Consider the following 20,341-nt stretch of genomic DNA (forward strand, 5'->3'; position numbering starts at 1 on the left):
CGGTGGGTTGCGCATTTAAAATCTGTGCTGGTACGGATGCTGCTGGGGTGGAGCGGAAACGAATGAGTGTGTGTTGAGTGGTGTGGATATTCATACCCCAGATGAATCATTAATTAGATTTTTGAGTATGGTTAAAGCAATAGGCAAAATTGAAATTGTAGCTCGGAGTTTTGATAAAATGGCAGGTTCAGACCTTACATAAGAAGATAAGAAATAGGAGCAGGAGTAGGCCATCTGGCCCATCGAGCCTGCCTTGCCATTCAATAAGATCATGGCTGATCAGTCCATAGCTCCATCTACCTGTCTTTTCCCTATAACCCTTAATTCCCTTACTATATAAAAAACTATCTAACTCTTTCTTAAATATATTTAGTGCAGAAGCCTCAACTGCTTCCCTGGGCAAAGAATTCCACAGATTCACCAGTCTCTGGGAAAAACAGTGTCTTCTCATCTCCTATCCTAGATCTTCTCCCCTGAATCTTGAGGCAATGTTCCCTGGTTCTAGTCTCATCTACCAATGGAAACAACTTTCCTACTTATATCTTATCTATCCCTTTCCAAATCTTGTATGTTTCTATAAGATCCCCTTTCAGTCTTCTGAACTCCAGAGAGTACAGTCCCAGGTGACTCGATCACTCCTCATAGGTTAACCCCTTCATCCCTGGAATCAACCTGGTTAACCTCATCTGTACTGCCTCCAAAGCCAGTATATCCTTCCTCAAGTATGGAGACCAGAACTGTACACAGTACTCCAGGTGCAGCCTCACCGGTACCCTGTATAGTTGTAGCATGATCTCCCTGCTCTTGAATTCAATCCCTCCAGCAATGAAGGCCAACATTCTGTTTGTCTTCTTAATAACCTGTTTTACCTGAAAGCCAACTTTTTGAGATTCATGAACAAGCACTCCCAAGTCCCTGTGCACAACAGCATGATGCCGCAATCTTTCACTATTTAAATAATAATCTGTTCTTCCTTCCAGTGCCAGTGTCTCTTGATGCCCCAGGTGAGGCGGGGCAATGGCTTGTCCGCACTGTTGGGGAGGAGAAGAAAGGAGCTGAGCGGGCTGAGTTACAAGTTAAGTTTCCCGTAGCTGGGGACAGAGACTTCAAAGGGGGCTTATGGGACCTGCAAGGAGAAAGCTGGGGAGAGCTTTCTGGGGACATTGTCCGTGCACCTAGTGTTTTGAGCTGCTTTTGAGGAAGTGTGTGGCTGCTTTGGGTCAGATACCGAATTTAGACGAGGGACTGTGTGGTTCACCCCGTTGAAGCCAATGGTGATATGGCCCAGGGAAATAGAGTGATGGGGACCCCCAACTTTTCTGCAGTGCCTGAGGGCAAGGCCCTCTTAGTGGAGGCTCCAGAAGACCTCGAGGGGGTTGCCCCTGGTGCACCTGTTCACAGTGACAGTAACGTCCAATGCTCCTGTGAGACAAGTTGGGGAGAAACTATAGGAAAAAGGAGGAAAGTTGACAGCGAAGATAGAGGTGGTTACCATTTGGCCAAGGCTCCAGACTGTGAATGCTCTTCGCTCATTCCTTGCGTTCACTGGTATATGCTGCCTTTCGCTAACTCCCCATTGATTGAGGAAGAGACTCCCTGGTACCTGCGGGTTAGTAGGGGAGGTTGTGGCAGAATGTGACCCCTACTGTTTTGGGGAGCAATGTCACTGCTTTGTACACCTGGATTGCACGTTGTGTTTTGCAGGAAGGGTTTGGCGAATTATCTCACCATCATGAAGACATGGCTGTAATACGCTGTAAGGCTTCACTGCTGAGGCTAATGTAATGACTTCTGTGTAATGTTTCATTGCTAAGGATATGGGTTCTCTGTAGCAGCAATGTTTGGTTATGGCTAGAGATAATGAGGCTTTGCAATGCAGGGGTTAGCCAATGAGGAAATGTTCTTTCTTGTGTGTCTGGAAACGGTCTTTCGTCGGGGAGCAATGGAGAGAGAGGACGCAAATGGAGAGAGTCGGAAAACCACCAGATGGAGTGAACTGAGGAACGAGGGCCGAGGGCGGCTACACTTGGCGGTCGGCAACGCTCGGAAGAGGCTGTTAGTTAATAAATAGCCATATCAGTGAGCTCCAGTAATGTGCAGTAGACGTCTTCTCCTCATAATGGGCCTTTTTTATTTTCTTTACTAACCCTTTATTCAGATTAAGATTTATGAAGTTCAGTCATTTAATCGCATATTGTGTACTGTTTGATATTTTGTGGTGTGGATTTGTAACTGGGCAACAATTCACGCAGCATCAACAGAAACAAGATTTCTCAGTTTGGCGGGGCCAGAAGTTGTTTTCCACAAGAGGAACACGTGCTGGCTGAGCCTGACGGTTACCCACAAATCTATTGTTTATGCATCACCAAGAGCTTTCTGAATTGAACTTCCTTAACATGCTTATGAGTTGCCTGTAAAAGAGAGTTCCAGATTCACTTGATACTAAAATTTTGTTCATGCTCAGGATTGTCTTGTTTATGTCTATTTCCAAGTACTGATGATCTTTGATGGGGTGGAGAGAGAGAGGAAAATTAAATCTGAGAGAATATTAACCACGTTGGTCTGTATGACTGAAAGATAAGTAGATTTGTGACTAGACCAAATATGCAACTGTAGTAGGGTGTTCTGTATAGGAGCTGGGATGTTATGTACAATTGTGTTAAGACATTGGCAAGACCACATTTGAAATGTTGTGTTCCGTTCCATTACCTTGCAACAGGAAACATGCCATGAAGCTGGAAAAATGTAGACGAGATGTACGGGGATGTTGCTGGGACTTAAGGGACTGAATTATGGAGATAGTTTGGGCAGGTTGCGAGTTTATTCATTGGAGTGCAGGAGAATGAAGGGTGATCTTGTATCAGTGTACAAAATCAGATAGGATGACTGTGCAGTCTTTCTCAAAGTTGAGGAATTAAGAACTATAGGGCATAGGTTTAAGGTGAGAGGGGAGGGAGTTAGTAGGAGCGATGCACTCACAAAATGCTGGAGGAACTCAGCAGGTCAGGCAGCATCTATGGTAATGAATAAACAGTCGACGTTTCAGGTTGAGGTCATTATTCAAGACTGGAAAGGAAGGGAGAAGACACCAAACTAAAAAAAGCACAAAAGAACACTGCAGATGCTGTGGTCAAATAAACACGTACAAACAAGCTGGATGAACTCAGCAGGTCGGGCAGCATCTGTTGAAAGGAGCAGTCAATGGATGCTGCCCGACCTGCTGAATTCATCCAGCTTGTTTGTACCAAATTAAAAAAACTGGGGTGAGGGAAAGTAGGACAAGTTAGAAGGTGATAGGTGAAGCTATGTTGGATGGGAAAGAAGAAGGAGTCGAATAGGAGAGGAGAGTGGACCATGAGAGAAAGGGAAGAAGTAGAGGCACCAGGGGGAGGCAGTCCAGTGAGGAGAAGAGGTAAGAGGCCAGAGTGGGAAATGGAAGAAGGGGGAGGGGAAAGATAAAAGAAAAATTACCGGGAGGAGAAATCGATGTTCATACTATCGGTTTGGCGGCTACATAGATGGAACAAGACGTGTTGCTCCTCCACCCTGAGAATGCCCTCATTGTGGCAGAAGAGGAGGCCATGGATCAACATGTCCTAATGGAAATGGGATTTCATAGGAACCTGTGGAGCAATTTTTTTTTAACCTGGAGAGCAGTCAGTATACGGATTGAGCTGCTATAGGGAGGAGTTAAAGTAGGTACAGTCGGCCCTCCGTATCTGCGAGTTCCACATCTGCGGATTCAACCAATCACGGGTCAAAAATATTCAAAAAAATAAATTCCAGAAAGTTCCAAAGCCGAGCACTACTCTGAATCCACGCGAATGAAATGGTGTAGGCATACCCTGCTGTAGCCTCCCGCCATTTCACAGATCCTCAGTCTCTCTCCAGCACTTGTTTGAGCATTGTTCTCCTCGCATCTTGTTCATTCGCTACTTGTGTTATGAACGAGAGGAAGGAGTTTAAGGCTAGTAAGGGATGGCTGGCTAGTTATGTAAAGCACTACAGCCTCAAGAACTTAAAGATCACGGGAGAATCAGCATTTATTGATGCCGAGGCAGCATCAGCGTTCCCAGAAGAGCTATGATGGTTGCATCTGTACTGAACATGTAGACTTTTTTTCTTGTCATTATTCCCTAAACAATATGGTATAACAACTATTTACATAGCATTTACATTGTATTAGGTATTGTAAGTAATCTAGAGATGATTTAAAGTACACGAGAGGATATGCATAGTTTATATGCAAATACTACACCATTTTATACAAGGGACTAGAGCATCTGCGGATTTTGATACCCGTATGCGGGGGGGGGGGGGGGTCCTGGAACCAATCCCCCGTGGATGCCGAGGGACGACTGTATATTAACAACATTTAAAAGACAGTCAGGCAGCTACATGAATAGTAAAGGTTTAGAGGGCTATGGTCAAAACATGAGTAAATGGCTTTAGATGTTTCAGAAAGGACAGGGAGGGAGGCAAAAGAGGTGGGCGTGTGGCACTGTTGATCAGAGATAGCGTCACAGCTGCAGAAAAGGAGGAAGTCATGGAGGGATTGTCTACAGAGTCTCTGTGGGTGGAAGTTAGGAACAGGAAAGGGTCGATAACTCTACTGGGTGTTTTTTTTATAGACCACCTAATAGTAACAGGGACATTGAAGATCAGGTAAGGGAGACAGATTCTGGAAAGGTGTAATGATAACATGATTGTCGTGGTGGGAGATTTTAATTTCCCAAATATTAATTGGCATCTCCCTAGACCGAGGGGTTTAGATGGGGTGGAATTTGTTAGGTGTGTTCAGGAAGGTTCTTGACACAATATGTAGATAAGCGTACAAGAGGAGAGGCTGTACTTGATTTGATATTGGGAAATGAACCCTGTCAGTTGTCAGATTTCTCAGTGGGAGAGTATTTTGGGGATAGTGATCACAATTCTATCTTGTTTACCATAGTATTGGAGAGGGATAGGAACAGACAAGTTAGGAAAGCATTTAATTGGAGTAAGGGGAAATATGAGGCTATCAGGCAGGAACCTGGAAGCATAAATTGGAAACAGATGTTCTTAGGGAAACGTATGGAAGAAATGTGGCAAGTATTTAGGGGATATTTGCATGGAGTTCTGCATAGGTACGTTCCGATGAAATGGAAAGGATGGTAGGGTACAGAATCTGTGATGTACAAAGGCTGTTGTAAATCTAGTCAAGAAAAAAAGTTTACGAAAGGTTAAAAAAAACTAGGTAATGATAGAAATTTAGAAGATTATAAGGCTAAGAGGAAGGAGCTTAATGAAATTACGAGAGCCAGAAGGGGCTATGAGAAGGCCTTGGCGGACAGGATTAAGTAAAACCCCAAGGCATTCTACTGCATGAATGTGAAGAGCAAGAGGATAAGACATGAGAGAATAGGACCATTCAAGTATGACAGCGAAAAAGTGTGTATGGAATCGGAGGAGATAGCAGAGGTTCTTAATGAATATTTTGCTTCAATATTCACTATGGAAAAAGATCTTAGTGATTGTAGTGATGACTTGCAGCAGACTGAAAAGCTTGAGCATGTAGACATTAAGGAAGAGGATGTGCTGGAGCTTTTAGAAAGCATCAAGTTGGATAAGTCACCGGGACCAGACAAGATGTACCCCAGGCTGCTGTGGTAGGCAAGGGAGGAGATTGCTGAGCCTCTGGTGATGATCTTTGCATCATCAATAGGGATGAGAGAGGTTCTGGAGGATTGGAGGGTTGCGGATGTTGTTTCATTATTCAAGAAGGGGAATAGAGATAGCCCAGGAAATTATAGACCAGTGAGTCTTACTTCAGTGGTTGGTAAGGTGATGGAGAAGATCCTGAGAGGCAGGATTTATGAACAGTTGGAGTGGTATAATATTAGGAATAGTCAGCATGGCTTTGTGAAAGGCAGGTCATGCCTTATGAGCCTGATTGAGTTTTTTGAGGATGTGACTAAACACATTGATGAAGGAAGAGCAGTAGATGTTGTGTATGGATTTCAGCAAGGCATTTGATAAGGTACCCCATGCAAAGCTTATTGAGAAAGTAAGGAGGCATGGGATCTAAGGGGACATTGCTTTGTGGATCCAGAACTGGCTTTCCCACAGAAGACAAAGAGTGGTTGCAGACGGGTTATATTCTGCATGGAGGCTGGTGACCAATGGTGTGCCTCAAGGATCTGTTCTGGGACCCCTCCTCTTTGTGATTTTAATAAATGACCTGGATGAGGAGGTGGAGGGATGGGTTAGTAAATTTGCTGATGATACAAAGGTGGGGGTGTTGTGGATAGTGTGGAAGGCTGTCAGAGGTTACAGTGGGACATTGATAGGATGCAAAACTGGGCTGAGAAGTGGCAGATGGAGTTCAACCCAGATAAGTGTGAGGTGGTTCATTTTGATAGGTCAAATATGATGGGAGAATATAGTATTAATGGTAAGACTCTTGGCAGCGTGGAGGAGAGGGATCTTGGGGTCCAAGTCTGTAGGACACTGAAAGCTGTTGTGTAGGTTGACTCTGTGGTTAAGAAGGCAAACGGTGCATTGGCCTTCATCAATCGTGGGATTGAGTTTAGGAGCCTGGATTGGGGAGCATGCCTTATGAGAGTAGGTTGAGTGAATTCAGCCTTTTCTCCTTGGAGCGATGGAGAATGAGAGGTGACTTGATAGAGGTATACAAGATGATGAGAGCATTAGGGCTGAAATGGCTAACATGAAAGGGCACAGTGTTAAAGTGCTTGGAAGTAGATATAGAGGAGATGTCAGGGGATAAGTTTTTTTTTATGCAAAGGGTGGTGAGTGCATGGAATGGACAGCCCACCATGGTGATGGGGGCGGATACGATAGGGTCTTTTAAGAGACTCCTGGATAGGTACATGGAGCTTAGAATAGAGGGCTATGGGTAACCCTAGGCAATTTCTAAGGTAAGGACAGGTTCGGCATAGCTTTGTGGGCCAAAGGGCCTGTATTGTGTTGTAGGTTTTCTATGTTCCTAAATGAAACTAGCTTAGCTAGGAATCTTAGCATAGATACTCGGGCTGAGGGGCCTGTTTCCATACTCTTTGACTCTATAACAATTGTGAATTGCTTTAAACATCATTTGCAACAGTGGTTAAGAGTAATGAAAAATGGATTAAATGAACCCACATTTTTATGATTCACTTCCTCCATATCATATTTAATATTGTTAGCCAGAGTTGAAGAAGAGTTGTTACAAGGTAGATCAGCCTTATTTTATGTGTGATGATAATTAAGATTTATATGATAGTCGGGATTTATTTTAATTGATTGTGAGCTTTAAGTATAGCAATAAAATAATTCTTCCTTTTTATAATTTAGAGAATGAAATTCAAAGTATTCACCTGTACCAAAGTAATGATGTTTTTTTGCCAACTGTTGCATTCCTAATTCCTGTTGCTATCTGGATTAAAGCTGATTTTTTTAGTGCTTGTGCATATTCAACATATCTAGTAGCATATCTTCCCCATCAGAGTGTCTACTTCCACATTTGTAATATTGCTTGTCTGATTCACAGCATCAACTTACCTACTACTGAAATCTTGATACTTTAACCTCCTCCAGACTTGAATGGCCTTATTTCAGTATCTCATTCATCCTCCTTACATTGGTACATCAGTACCTTGCTGCTTATTTATTAGACTAAATCCCAAATCTGTAGTTTTCAAGTTTCCTAACATAGTTTCAGTATTCCAATTTAATAATCCTATGGAGCAGGAAGTCAGAATAGAGGATGTTAGAGAAAAAGGGAGGAGGAAATCCATGGAAAATTTTTGAAATGAAGATGAGAATCTTTTAATCAAGGCATTGTTTGATTAGCAAGCCAGGGTAAATCTAAATATTGGATGAATCCACATGTGTATAGGGTAGAAGAGAGAGCTTGGCCAAGGCAGCGTAGTCAACTGGAAAAGATACAAGATGCCTTAGGGATTCAAAAACTTAGTGATAATTAATTATGAAAGATTCAATGTATCTGATTACATGCAACAAGTCAAGTATTTGACAAGAACAGGAATGGGAAGTCAGGACAGAATAGGCTAATGTGCTGGAGCATGTTGAGATCAAGGTTCACACAATATTATGGGCTGAAGGGCCTGTGCTTTCCTATATTCCATTAATAGGAGAATCTAAACAGTCATAAAATGGAAGGTCAAACACGAGGAAATTTGCAGATGCTGGAAATTCAAACAGCAACACACACAAAATGCTGGTAGAACACAGCAGGCTAGGCAGCATCTATAGGGAGAAGCACTGTTGACGTTTCGAGCTGAGATCCTTCGTCAGGACTAACCGAAAGGAAAGATAGTAAGAGATTTGAAAGTAGTGTGGGAAGGGGGAAATGGAAGGTTGTAGTATATAAGCTTAACTATGTATTGCTCTTTTCGCCAATTACCCTGGGTTATACGTCAAAGGCAATATATTGAAATAGACAATAGGTGCAGAAGTAGACCATTTGGCCCCTCGAGTCTGCACCGATAATAATATTGAATCTGCAATATCTCTGCGCAGTGTAAAAATAATTTTTGATAGTTGTCTCAAATTAGAGAGTATTATCTTCATAGAAGTATGTTGAGAGTAGTAATTTGATGCAATTGCATTTTTACTAGTGGCACGACCATCACTATGGGATATCGAGCAGGCCAACACAATAGCAACCCTTTCTGAACAATTGCCTCGAAATGGGTTTGAGGAGATGATCCAGTGGACAAAGGAAGGCAAACTCTGGCAATTTCCTATCAACAATGAGGCTGGTATGTTTTTATAATAAAACATAATAGAAGTTACATTTGAGAAAGTGGTAAGTTGAATATTTTTAAATGATTAATATTTTTTATTCAATTTGATAACCTGGTTTTCAAATTTATGATTGTATTTCAGGACTTGAAGAAGAGGAATCTGTGGAATTTCATGAACACATATATCTGGAGAAACATTTACATGGGTTCTCAGAGGAAGGACCAATACGCCATTTCATGGAACTAGTCATCAACGGGTTAAGTAAGAATCCGTATTTAACGGTACAACAAAAGATTGAACATATTGACTGGTTTCGCCAATATTTCCAAGGAAAGCAGGATATTCTGAATGAAAGCGAGATGTATATTAACTGAAATGATTTTTTTTAACTTAGTAGTATGTGAAATCCTGAATTGGTACAATGGACAGACTGTTGTCTAGCTAATAAAATACCTTAGGAGTGTTATCACTACTTAATTTAAAAATAATTCTAATCACATTCTCTTTCTGCATTCTTTTGCTCATCAGCCTTATTTTGGTGAAGTATTATAAACTCTAGTAATTTTTTGATATCTTTGTGTTGCAATGAATGTCCTTTTTTTCTTTACTTTATGGCAAGTCAGCACACTGAAATATATTGTTAGCATTTTCTTTTTAATTACTGAGACATTATAAAAAAGTACATTTTTAAAATAAAAATATCAAATTTTGATTATTTACTCAAATATACTTATGTTAATATCTTGTGAGAGAATCATTTGGTTTGTAAATTTTCATCAGGATGCAGTTATTTGCCTTGAATGTAATTAGAACCCATCATGTAGGGAAATGTCACCCTGCTATTACAAGGTATGTAGTTCCGTATTGTCATGTGGACTTTATAGTCTCAACTTCTACACAATGTTTGTAGATTGAAAAACTAATGAAAGACTCAAAGCCTAGTGGAGAGTAGCGGTATTCAAAATCAGGAGGTTTTCAACGCCAGAGGAGTAAAGTGTGGCTATAACTTGAAACTGTAGATTTAAAAGAATTGGCAATACAATTTGAGTGAGAAGAGAGAAGTGTTTTCACATGCAATTATGTTTAATATCTGGAATGTACTACTGACCATGGTAGAATCAAATTTGATAGTAACCTTCAAAGGGCTGTTGCGTATGTACTTGAAGGGGACCATTATCCAGGGTTATGAAAATAAATCATGAAATAGGATGAATTAGCACAAATACAATGGATTGATGGGCCTCTAATAAAACCACTCTGTAATTTATTAAATAAAAACAAAATTCTGGAAGTGCTCAGAGGGTGAGGCAGCATTAGTGGTCAGAAAAGACAAATTAGATCCATTGTTAGGATAATGACTATGAGAGCTAAATTTGGGTGTCAAACACAGCTGTAATAGGAAAATCTACTTGTATATTTGCTTCAGTGCAGTCAAGTAAATTGGAAACAAATGTCTTTGAACTAAATGAAATAAAATGAGTGAATAAATAAAACATCAAGGTGACTTAGTAATACTTTCCTCTAGACAGTGTGTTGTCTGTCTGGCAGGTGAACTCTGAACCTTCTGTCATTGTTCTGAATTAGCTGTCGCTGCCAGGAAGGCAGCTCCACCAGTGACCCTTATAACGATGACTTTTCCTTCTCTGCTTTTGCATAGTGATTTGGGTTTGTTTTGATACACAGAGACAAATCTAACATTGCACTGGATTAGGGGCAGGCACTGACTTCATAACTAATTGTTGGACTCATTGGTGTGTGACATGATGCTTTTCTCTGTTCAGTTCTCAGTATTATTCTCCACAGGGTGGAGCTGTAAACTAATGAAATATTTTGGGAGCCTAGGCTACGGAGATAGCTTTTAAAACGTAAATAGGTTTTACTGTAGTAAATATGCATTTAGACCATAAGACATAGGAGCAAAATTAGGCCACTTGGCCCATTGAGTCTGCACCATTCCATCATGGCTGATTTATTGTCCCTCTCAATCTCATTCTCTTGCCTTCTCCCCTTAACCTTTGACATCCTGACTAACCAAGAATCTATCACTGCTTTAAATATACTGTACTTAATTCCTTGGCCTCCATAGCCATCTGTGGCAATTAATTCCACAGATTCATTAGCTTCTGGCTAATGAAATTCCTTCTCATCTCTGCAAAATGGATGTTTCTCTACGTTGACGCTGTGCCTTCAGTTCTGGACTTACCAACTATAGGAAACATCCTCTCCACATCCATTCTGCCTAGGCCTTTCAATGTTCGGTAGGTTTCAGTGAGATCCCCCTCATTCTTCTAAACTCCTGTGAGTATAGGCCCAGAGCCCACAAAGGCTCCTCATACATTAACCCTTTCATTCCTGAAAGGGCTTTTCATGAGCTTCCTCCTGATCCTCTCTAATGCAAGCACGTTTTTTTTCTTAAATGGGGGGCCCAAAACTGTTTGTAATATTCCCATTTGTGGTCTGACCAATGCTTTATAAAGCCTAAGCATCATATCCTTGCTGTTATATTCTAGTCCTCTTGAAATAAATGCTAACATTGCATTTGCCTTTCTTATCACCGACTCAACCTGCAAGTTAACCTTTAGAAAATCCTACAAAAGGACTCCCAAGTCCCTTTGCACCTCTGATTTTTTAATTTTCTCCCTGTTTAGAAACTAGTCTATGGCTTTATTCCTTCTCCCAAAGTGCATGACCATACACTTCCCTACGCTATATTCCATCTGCCACTTCTTTGCCCATTCTCCCAATCTGTCCAAATCCTTCTGCAGACTCCCTGCTTCCTCAACACTACCTGCCCCTCTATTTATCTTTATATTGTTTGCAAACTTGGCCACAAAACTGTCAATTCCAACATCCAAATTGTTGACATACAATGACATTTAACAAATACCAGCCCCTGCAAACCTCAACTTGTCACTGGCATCAACCAGAACAGGACCCTATTTGAGAAATAAATGAAATCCTTCCTTTCATGTTATTTTTAGATTGAAGCAATATAGTAATATAGATCATAACTTTTAAAATTAGAATTGTAGAGCAGATACAGGCCCTTCGGCCCCTGTCAACCGCAGTGCACACCTAATTAATCCCAATTTCCTATGCTTGCCCCTTATCCCACAAAGCTACGCCCCTCGATGTACCTATCCAAATGTTTCTCCTATACCTGGCAGCTTACTGCCTTCTGTGAGAGAGTTGTTCCTCAGTTTCCTCTCACTCAGATCTATGCCCCCTGAATTTAGACTCCCTTATCTTGAAGAAAAGCAGCTGCCATCCACCTGATAACTATAAAAAATTCTATAAAGTCATCCCTCATTCTTTTACATTTCAAGGAATAAGGACCTAGCCTGGCTAATAACCCAGGCCCTCTAGTCCTGGTATCATCCTTAACAGTGCTGTTAAGTGTGACCTCACCAATGACTTGCACAGCTGCAACATTTTGTCCCAACTCCTATTCTCAATGACCTAACTTATGAAGGCAAGCATGCTAAGTGCCTTTTTTCACCTGTGACACCACCTTGAATGAACTCTGCACGTACTCCCCAGACCTTCCATTTCATTACACTCCCTACTGCCCCTATCATTCATTGTATAAGTCCTACACTAGTTTGACTTTCCAAGACACCTCACCTCACACTTAACCTCTATTGAAATCTATTTGCAGCTCCCCAGCCCACTCTCCTCACTGATCAAGATTCCCGTATAATCTGTGATAACCTTCGTTGTGTTCAACACCTAATTTCGTGTCATCTGTAAACTTACTGATCAGGCATTGTCCATTCACATCCAAATCATTTATATAAATAATAAATAATAAGGGTCCCAGCATCGACTCTTGTGGCATACTACTAGTCACCAGCCTTCATTCCAACAAATGATCTATAACCTCCAAGCTAATTTTGAATCTACTTAACTGCTTACTTTCCCTGAATTTCATTGGACCTAACCTTCTAGTCTAGCCTACCATGCAGGACCTTGTCAAAAGCCTTGCTATGGTCCAAAAGAACAACATGCATCGCCCTACCTTAAGACCATAAGACATAGGAGCAGAATTAGGCCATTCAGCCTATTGAGTCTGCTCTGCCATTCCATCATGACTGATCCCAGATGCCACTCAACCCCATACACCTACTTTCTTGCCATATCCTTTGATTCCCTGACCAATCAGGAAACTATCAATTTCCGCCTTAAACATGCCCACGGACTTGGCCTCCACTGCAGTCTGTGGCAGAGCATTACATAGATTCACTGCTTTGGCTAAAAGAAATCATCCTTACCTCTGTTCTAAAAGGTTGTCCCTCAATTTTGAGACTGTGCCCTTTAGTTCTGGATACCCCCCCACATTCTTCTAAATTCCAGTGAGTACAGACCCAACATTGCCAAACACCCCTTTTATGTTAACTCCTTCATTCCTGGAATAATCCTCGTGAACCTATCTGGACCCTCTCCAATGACAACACATCCTTTCTGAGACATGGGGCCCAAAACTGTTGACAATACTCCTGACTATTGTCCTATAAAGCTTCAGCATTATCTCCCTGCTTTTATAGTTTATTTCCCTTGAAATAATTACCAACATTGCATTTGCCTTCTTTACCACAGACTTGACCTGTAAATTAACTTTCTGGGAGTCTTGCACAGGACTCCTAAGTCTCTCTGCGCCCCTGATGTTTGAACCTTCTCCCCATTTAGATAATAGTCCACACTATTGTTCCTTTTACCAAAACGCATTATCGTACATTTCCCAACACTATATTCCGTCTGCCGCTTTTTTGCCTATTCTTCCAATTTGTCTAAGTCCTGCTGCAATCGCATTGCTGCACAGCACTACCTACCCCTCCACCTATCTTTGTATCATCCACAAACTTTGCCACAAAACAATCAATTTCATTACCCAAATCATTGACAAACAATGTGAAAAATAGTGGTCCCAATACTGACCCCTGAGGAACACCATCAGTCACTGGCAGCCAACCAGAAAAGGTCCCCTTTATTCCCACATGTTGCCTCCTGCCTGTCAGTCGTTTCTCTTTCCATGCCAGTATCTTTCCTGTAAAGCCATTGGATTTTATCTAGTTAATCAGCCTTGTGTGGCACCTCATCAAATGCCTTCTGAAACTCCACATAAATTACATCCACTGCCTCTCCTTTGTCCACCTTGCTTGTTTCTTCTTTAAGGACTCTAACAGATTTGGTTTCCCTTTAAAGAAACCATGGTGATTTTGACTTATTTTATCATTAGTCTCCAAGTATCCCAGCACCTTGTCCTTAATAATGGACTCCATCATTTCCCAACCATTGAGGTTAGGCTAACTGGCCTATAGTTTTCTTTCTTTTGCCTTCCTTCCTTCTTAAAGAGTGAAGTGATATTTGCCATCTTCCAGTTCTCTGGGGCCTTGCCAAAATCAAGTGATTCTTGAACGATCATGACCAATGGATCCATTATCTCTTCAGCAAACTCTCTCAGGACTCTGGGATGTAGTCAATCTGATCCAGTGACTTATCCACCTTGAGACCTTTGAGTTTGTCTAGCACTTTTTCCTTTGTAATAGCAATGGCACTCACCCTGCTCCCTGACACTCATGGACCTCTGGCACATTGTTAGTTTCTTCCACAGTGAGTGTTTTCACTAGCACTGCCTCCGTACTATCCTTAACATCCACTGGAGTGACTTCGTCACCAACATTGAAGTGCTTGAACAAGCAGAGGTCACCAGCATCGAGGCCATGCTGTTGAAGACACAGCTGTGCTAGGCAGGGCACATCTCCAGGATGGAGGATCATCACCTGCCCAAGTTTGTGCTGTATGGCGAACTCTGAAGAAGAGGTACAAGGACTCTCTGAAGAAATCCCTTGGTGCCTGTCACATTGACCTTTGCCAGTGGTCTACTCTAGCCTCTGATCACGAGGTCTGGTGACACACCATTTATCAGTCTGTCTCCTTTGAGAACACATGCAGGGCTGGCCTTGAGGACAAAAGGAGAAGGGGGAAGAACTGTGACACAGCAGCACCAAACTCAGAACAAATTTTCCCTTGCAGCCACTGCGGCTGGGTCTGCCTGTCCCATATTGGCCTTGTCAACCACCAGCGAGCATGCAGCAGACGTGGGCTGCCCTCTTCCTAAATCTTTGCGAAGCCAAGCCATGTAGGAAGACTGATGCAAAGTACCCATTAACTTCATCTGCCATTTCTTTGTCCCCCAATACTGCGTCACAAGCATCATTTTCCAGTGGTCCAATTTCAACTCTAATCTCACTTTTACTCTTTATACACCTTCATCTACTTTTTGTTTTGTTAATCTTCAGAGAACTCTTAAGAGGTTTGTCAAGCACATCACCCCATGCACAAAGCCATGCTGAATTCAAAACAAAATTCTGCCAAATGCTGGTAGATCCTGTTCTTCAGAATTCCCTCAGTAACTTCCCCACCACTACTGTAAGGCAGGCTGACCTGTAGTTCCCTGGCTTGTCCTTGCTACCTTTCTTAAACAAGGGTACGACATTAGCCACCTTTTGGTCTTCAGGAACTTCACTGATGGCTTACAATGAAGCAAATATCTTCACAAGGGCCTCAGCAAATTCCTCTCCAGCCTCCCACAAAAAGTTCAAGGGTGCACTTGATCTGGCCCTGGAGACTTATCCACCTTAACATGCAGTAAAGCTGCTTGGTAATAGGAACGTCCTCCAAAACATGCCCACTTTTTTCTGTTATCTATTGAGCAACCATGATTTTCTCCTCAGCAAACGCTGAGGATAAATTTTTGTTAAAAATCTCAAGATATAGGTGTTTCTGCTGATCTCTAAAGGGGCTTGATCTCTCTATTCATCCTTTTATTCTTAATATAGCTATAGACCTCTGGTGTTTTCCTTAACCTTACTTGCCAGATCCATTTCAGACCCTCTATTTGCCCTGCTGATTTCTCTCAAGTGTAATCTTTATCTTTTTATAGCCATCAAGGGATTCCCTCAATCCTGACCCAAACCCAATATATGTTTCCTTCTATTTCTTGACCATAGCCTCAATATCTCTCATCAGCCAAGGTTCTCTATACTTGGTTTACCCTGCTGCTCCTGGAAATTTACTATCTCACTCTTAAAAGTTTCACAGTTGCCATTTGTTCCTTTCCTTTCAAGCAGACTCATCCAAATGACCTCTGCTAGATCTTGTCTAATTCCCTCAAAAGTAGCCCTGCTCCAATTTACGACCCTAACCTGTGGACCTGACCTATCCTTTTCCATCACTATCATGAAGCTTATAGAATTGTGGTCACTAAAGCTAAAATGCTTCCCAATTTTCTTTACATGCCCTGCCTTGTTCCCTAAGAGGATGTCTAGTACTGCATAAACACAGATGTTGAAAATCCAGGGTACAGCATACAAAATGCTGGAGGAACTCAGCAGGTCTGAAGCATCTGTGAAAAGGAATAAACAATTGACACTTCGAGCCGAGACCTTCATTAGGATTGGAAAGGAAGGGGGAAGAAGCCAGAATAAGAAGGTGGGGGAGGGGAATGACAGCCCCAACAGTCCTTCCAGTCGAGGCAAAACCTCACCTGCAAATCTTTTGAGATTGTCTATTGTATCTGGTACTCCTGATTGGCGAGACCCGAGTAGATTGGGTGATGCTTTGTCGAGCAACACACATAAAATACTGGAGGAATTCAGCAGGTCCTGAAGAAGTGGCTCTACCCAAAACGTTGACTGTTTATTCATTTTCATAGATGCTGTCTGACCTCCTAAGTTCCTGCGCCATTTTGTGTATGTTGCTTTGGATTTCCAGCATCTGCAGACTTTCTCATGCTAATGCTTTGTCGCGCACCTTTGCTCCATCCACAACAAGCAGGATTTCCTGGTGGTCGCCCATTTTAATTCTAATCTTCATTCCCATTCTGTAATGTCATGATGAGGCCATGCTCAGGTTGGAGGAAAAAGACCTCATTTTGGGTTTGCCTTCAACCTGATGCCATGAACATCAATTTCTTTAACTGATGGTAATTTTTCCCCCTCCCTCTTCCTCCTTCTCCATTCCCCACTCTGCCTCCCCTCTTACCTTTCACCTCACCTGTGTATCCCCTTCTGGTTGCCATCATCCTTCCTTTTCTCCCATAGTCCACTCTCCTATCAATTTCCTTTTTCTTCAGTCCTTTACCTTTTTCACCTCCCAGCTTCTCACTTCATCCTTCATCCTCCACTCACCTGGCTTCACTTTCTAGCTTGTTCTTCTCACCACCCCCCCCCCCCCCCCTTTCTGGCTTCTTCTTCCTTCCTTTCCTGTCTTGATGAAGGGTCTTGCCTGAAATGTCGACACTTCATTCACATCCATAATGCAACCTGACCTGCTGAGTTCCTCTGGCAATCTGAATATGGCACCTTCCCAGGTAGGACCCTTTATATATTGACTCCGGAAACTTTCCTGGATGCATTTCACATATTCCACCTCTTCTAGGCCCTTAACACCTGGGTGGCCCAGTCAATATGGAGAAAATTAAAATCTCCCACCAATACAACCTTATTCTTTCAACTATGGACAATACTTCCATAATACTTTGTATGTTCAAAAAGTATTTTTAAACATACTTTACAAAATATAGGTCAAAACTCTACAACCTTTCACTATGAACTAACCTATTTTCTAGATTTCTGTCGAGTATATTCATTTTTATATTACAAGACCAGAGTAAAGAGCAAAATCTTTACTATTGGATATTAACATATTCTTGACGTTGTCATCATCATCAGCGTACTGAGTGCATTGTTTGTGGAGACTGCTTCAGTGAGGACTGCCTCAGCTCTGCTGTATGCAGCAGCCGCATCTCTGTGATACAAAAGCATAATAATCCTAGGAGATTTACCACACAGGAGCAGGCCTTTTGCCTCTTGTGTCTGTGTTGAATGAGGTCTATCCAATCTAATTCCACCTTAGAACATTAAGTCTATAGCCCTGTATGTCATAGGGCTCTTAAGTACTCTGTTTAACCACTGGAGCTTCTGTCTCCATTTAAGACAATTGGTTTCAGTATTTTACCTCAGCTCTTCTCTTGCTTTAGTATGTACTCTAAATCAGCATCTGCAAACTTGTGTATCTAAATCTAAAACCCTTGGCTTTTTCCCTGTCTTCTGAAGGATGAAAGTCTTTATCTATTTACACTATCTGCATCCCTCTTACACATCTGAATTAAATCTCCCCTCAGTAATCCCTGATTCAAAGAGGAAAATTATAACTTTTGCAATCTTTTGTAGCTAATCTTTTTCAGCTGTGGCAGCTCATTACTCATCCTTGCACAATCCACAGCAATCACAGCAATGTCACCAGAAATGTACCCCATGTGTAGGTCTAGTTAGTGTTGCATACAGCTCCCATAGGCCTTTTAACCAGCTTTAGTATCTGTGGACACACACTTCAACGTCCTCTGTTGCACACCACACGGTATCTTGTATTGCACCTTTCCAAATTCATTAACGTTTTCTGCATTAAGTTCCATTTGCCAATCTTCTGTCCAATCCTGTAATCTGAAGCTTTCCCCACTGTTAGCTATACAGCCGTTTTTTTATTGTATTATGTGCAAGTTGTCTATCCTGCTTCCAAACATTTAGATATAAACCAGCACTATTTTTCACAAAAAGAAGAGGAGTAAGTACTGAGTCATGTGAGAGGCCACTAGTCACAACTTAAGACATTCATTAACAATTATCTTTTGCTTTCTGTGGCCTCAGCCAATTCACCCTTGGATAATTGACCATAAGCCCATAAGACATTGGAGCAGATATAGACACTCAGCCCATCGAGTCTGCTGTGCCATTCCATCATCTCTGATTTATTATTCCTCTCAACCCCATGCACCTGCCTTCTCCACGTAACCTTTGACGTCCTGACTAACCAAGAACCCATCAACCTCTACTTTAAAGATTATTAATTACTGGGCATCCATAGCCATCCATGGCAATGAATTCCCCTGGCTAAAGGAATTTCTTCTCATCTTTGTTCTAAATGGATGACCCTATATTCTGTGGCTGTGCTCTTTGGTCCTGGACTCACTCACTCTCACTGTCGGAAACATCCTCTCCACATACACTCTATCTCAGCTTTTTGATATTTGATAGGTTTCAAAGAGATTATTCCCCCCCCCCCCACTTCATTCTTCTAAACTCCAAAGAGTACAATCCCAGAGCCATCAAAGGCTCCTCATACACTAACCCTTCCATTCCCAGAACCATTCTCATGAACCTCCTCTGGACCCTCTACGTTGCCAGCACATCTTTTCTTAGACAAGGAGCCAAAAACTGCTCAGAATACTCCGTGTAGTTTGACTAATGCCTTATAAAGCTTCAGTATCACATTTTTGCTCATATTCTAGTCCTCTCAAAATTAATGCTAAGATTGCATTTGAATTCTTTATCACTGACTCAATCTGCAAGGTAACCTTTAGGGAATCCTGCACAAGGTCTCCCAAGTTCCTTTGCACCTCTGAAGTTCGAATTTTCTCCCTAATTAAAAAATACTTGCTTTTACACTTTCTACCAAAGTGCATGACCATACGCTTCCCTACACTATATTCCATCTGCTACTTCTTTGCCCATTTTCCCAATCTGTCCAAGTCCTTCTGCAGACTCCCTGCTTCCTCAACACTACCTGCCCCTCCATTTATCTTTATATTGTTTGCAAACTTGGTCACAAAACCATCAATTCTGTCCTCCAAATCGTTGACATATAATGAGAAAAGAAGCAGTTCCAATTCTGATCCCTGTGGAACACTACTTGGCATGGGCAGCCTACCAGAATAGGCCCTCTTTATTCTGATCTTTGCCTCCTGTCAATCAGCCAATCTTTCCATTTTAGTATCTTTAATGTAATACCACGGGCTTTTAATCTTGTTAAGCAGCTTCATCTGCTGCACCTTGTCAAGCACCTTCTGAAAATGCAAGTAAACAACATCCACTGTCTCTCCTTTGTCTATTCTACCTTTACTTTACTGTCACCAAACAATTGATACTAGAACGTACAATAATCACAGTGATATTTGATTCTGCGCTTCGCGCTCCCTGGAATACAAATCAAAGTAAATATAATAAAAAATTAAAATTATCAATCATAATTAGAAAATAGAAAAGGGAAAGTAAGGTAGTGCAAAAAGAAACCGAGGGACAGGTCTGGATACTTGGAAGATACGGTCCAGTTCCGGGTCAGGATCCATTCAGCAGTCTTATCACAGTTGGAAAGAAGCTGTACCCAAATCTGGCCGTATGAATCTTCAAGCTCCTGAACCTTCTCCCAGAGGGAAGAGGGACAAAAAGTGTGTTGGCTGGGTGGGTCGTGTCCTTGATTATCTTGGCAGCACTGCTCTGACAGAGTGTGGTGTAAAATACCTGCAGTTTCCGCAAAGAATTCCAACAGGTTTGTTGGGCAAGATTCCCCTTAAGGAAACCACACTCTCTTTGGCCTACTTTATCATGCACCTCCATGTATCCTGAAACCTCATCGTTAATAATCCTTTATTGAACTTCAACTTTTTTGTCATATAGGATCTTGCCAAAAGCTTTGCTAAAATCTATGTGAATTACCACTGATATCAGTCAGGTTTGGAAAATTAAAGTGAGAA

General features: G+C 41.7%; 1 protein-coding gene across 2 annotated transcripts in view; it reads left to right on the forward strand.

The window, feature by feature from the left end:
• mrps31 (mitochondrial ribosomal protein S31) overlaps nt 1-9,476 on the forward strand; it is a 34,973-nt gene extending 25,497 nt beyond the window's left edge. Inside the window, exons 6-7 of one of the 2 annotated variants that reach the window (XM_059964023.1) lie at nt 8,622-8,765; nt 8,893-9,476. In XM_059964023.1, coding sequence (XP_059820006.1) covers nt 8,622-8,765; nt 8,893-9,125 — 377 coding nt within the window. In that variant the 3' untranslated portion in view covers nt 9,126-9,476. Of the gene's footprint in view, nt 1-980; nt 1,731-8,621; nt 8,766-8,892 lie in introns of those variants that run through there. The other variant, XM_059964024.1, reaches the window with a different exon arrangement.
• Nucleotides 9,477-20,341: the final 10,865 nt, after the last annotated feature.

Source organism: Hypanus sabinus, chromosome 3 (genome assembly GCF_030144855.1).
Source record: "Hypanus sabinus isolate sHypSab1 chromosome 3, sHypSab1.hap1, whole genome shotgun sequence".
Taxonomy (NCBI): Eukaryota; Metazoa; Chordata; class Chondrichthyes; order Myliobatiformes; family Dasyatidae; genus Hypanus; species Hypanus sabinus.